This window comes from Phytophthora cinnamomi, assembly GCF_018691715.1.
Source record: "Phytophthora cinnamomi strain GKB4 chromosome Unknown Contig7, whole genome shotgun sequence".
Taxonomy (NCBI): Eukaryota; Oomycota; class Peronosporomycetes; order Peronosporales; family Peronosporaceae; genus Phytophthora; species Phytophthora cinnamomi.
Genome location: NW_027150940.1, coordinates 976653 through 979323, shown reverse-complemented (window position 1 = coordinate 979323; position 2671 = coordinate 976653). Strand labels below are relative to the sequence as shown.

General features: G+C 47.6%; 1 protein-coding gene across 1 annotated transcript; it reads right to left on the bottom strand.

Annotated features, from left to right (window-relative positions):
• Window positions 1-464: 464 nt before the first annotated feature.
• On the bottom strand, window positions 465-1223 carry IUM83_11100 (uncharacterized protein; the record flags this gene model as incomplete). The annotated part of the gene is made up of 1 exon (XM_067935642.1): window positions 465-1223. One exon carries the CDS (start codon window positions 1221-1223, stop codon window positions 465-467), a length of 759 nt encoding a protein of 252 aa, XP_067798815.1.
• Window positions 1224-2671: the final 1448 nt, after the last annotated feature.

Sequence of the window (2671 nt, the reverse complement as noted above, 5' to 3'; positions counted from 1 at the left end):
GTAATCGTCGTTGGCGTCACACCAGCCCAAGCACCTATAGAGAATTGGACAGCTTCAAGTACGTTGAGCTTGCGTGTAATGTTAGCTTCAAGCGCATCCAAACACCACCGCACAACATACTTTCGGTACCGAGCCTTGAACGACCGGATGATACCTAAATAAAAAAAATTGTAAAAGAGTTGGTTAGGTTTGGCCTTACCACAATACTGATGAAATATTTACCTGCATCTAGCGGTTGGACAGCGGATGTCATGTTAGGAGGGAGGAAGTGGACGGTCACATGAGTCAGGTTTCGTAGAATCTTGTGGCATGAAGCGTTGTCGACTAGAAGTAGGGCCTTGCGAATGGAGGCCGCCATTCTCATGTTGAAGTGGTGCAGCCATTCGTCAAAAATGACGGATGTCATCCAGGCGTTCTTGGAGGACTTGTACAGTATAGTTTACCTTTAATTGCCGCTCCCTTTTTTAAAGCACCTCCGGTTTTTGGCCGTACCAATGACAATTGGGTCGAGCTTGTCGGAACCAGTGGCGTTGCAGCAGAAGGCCAAAGTCAAACGTTGCTTTTCCTTTTTCTTGTCCTTGCGGATAGTCGTTGCTAATTGTTCGGTTAGGTGCCAGGCGATAGAAAAGCGCCGTTTCATCGAAGTTGAGCACATCATCGGGTGCAAACTCTGCTGCCAGCTCTTGTAGCTCTAGCCTGGCATCACGCACTGCATCATCTTCTACAGCTCCACCTTCTCCGTGTAGCACATGGGAGCGGATACCATTGCGCTTCTTAAAGCTTTGGAGCCAGCCGTTGCTAAACCTGAGTTGCGTGGAATCGATGCCTAAGCGCTCCGCCAGCTCATGCGCCTTCAGCAGGAGCACGTCGTCCGCCATTGCCGTTTTAGCTTCGTTCTGAAAGAAAAATTCCCTCAGTTCCCGCTCGAACTGTGGGAATTTCACTCGGCGCCGCTTGGTTGCACTCAGGTCGACGTGGCTGAAGTAGGAAGAAGGCAGGTTGCGCAGTCGGGCAAGTGTGGCACGGCTGACCTGGGCCTTGAACGTCGCGTAGATCCACTCAGCGAGCATGGGGTTGTTCATGCCAGGATTCTGCTTGAGCTTTAGGTGCACTTGGAGCTTTTGTTCTAGCGTCAGACAGGTGTGAGGAGACACTGCGAGGGAAGGGGGCTTGCGTTGGGCGTTGAGTTTGAAGAGTGTGTGGTCGTGAACAGTGTGAATCAAATAAACAGGTTAAACCTAATTTGGTCCTCCAAAATGTGACTCATATACCTTGTATACATATAAACAGCGGTTATACAAAAACAAAGTAAAATATTTGGTAGCAACACAGCTTGCATCAAATAAATGGCAAGGCACAAATTGGGAGGATCATAAAAACAGGTTTTGAATGTATAGATAAATGGATTTCGTCGTGCAAAGTGCACGCAGTCTATTTTAGAAAATATTTTGAGACTTCAAATCTAGTGAACAGTCGCACAACAGCATCATGGAGGCCCTGGACGCTCGAGTTGATGAAGTACTCGGCAACACCACCGCAGCGTCCACCAAATACGTGTATTGTCGTGCATTGATACAGCTTGTGGGGTGGTTATATGCCAATACAGATCGTGATCACCGTGAAGTCCTGTTTACAAGGCAATTTCTCGCACTGGAGTCCGTCAATGATGACAGCATATCTCAATGGTTCACACGTGAACCTTTGGAGAGCCCCATGGACCTGCAGGTGCTAACGACTAAGGATTGCATGCGCTATTTAACCTCGATGGAGCAGCGCGGTATAGGAGGGAAGTCCACGTTTGGCAATGTTCGTTCGGCTTTAGTGTATCTGTACGCTACGACTGAGCACTCACGTCCTCATGATTTTGACCGCCAAATGAAAAGATTTTTCAAGGGACTTCATCACACTGTTGCCCGCACTGCACAGCGAAACAACGAGCGACTTACTGAGGGTAAGGAGCCGTTCTCATTCGATGTACAAAGAGATTGCCAAACTATGCTGCGCTCAAGCAAGAAGAAAGATGTTTTTGGTCACTCTTTTTTACTTATTTGTTGGAATTTAATGTGCCGCGCTAAGAATGCAGCAACCATTCGACATGCACATGTTTCGTGGCAAGAAGATGCCGTTACCATAAAATTTGCACACATGAAGAATGACCAAGACGGTAGTCGTCCTCGGGATCCTCGCCATATTTACGCCAACCCGACGATGCCAGAGATTTGTCCGATTTTGGGCTTGGGGATTTATTTTGCTGTTCTGGGCTTCGCCAGCGATGGAAAATTATTCAAGGGTGGAAATCAATATAGTCGATTTCTCAAGTTACTGAAACGCGTGCTAAGTGAAGACGTATTGCAAAATGTGTTATCAAAGTTAGGGATGACAGTGAAGGATTTTGGCACTCATTCGGCGAGGAAAGGAGCTTCTACATACGCTAGCAGTTGCTCAACATCAGGTCCGTCCGCTGCGTCAATATGCCTTCGCGCTGGCTGGACTCTTCCTGGGGTCCAGGACAAGTATGTGAGATTTGAGGCTGCTGGTGATATGATTGTTGGGCGCTATGTGTCTGGTCTGCCCTTTGATTCACCAAACTTTGCTACATTACCCCCATTTTTTAGCCCAGTAACCAGCTCTGAAGAAGATCGATTGGAGCTAGAAAAGCGTTTAAAGTTTG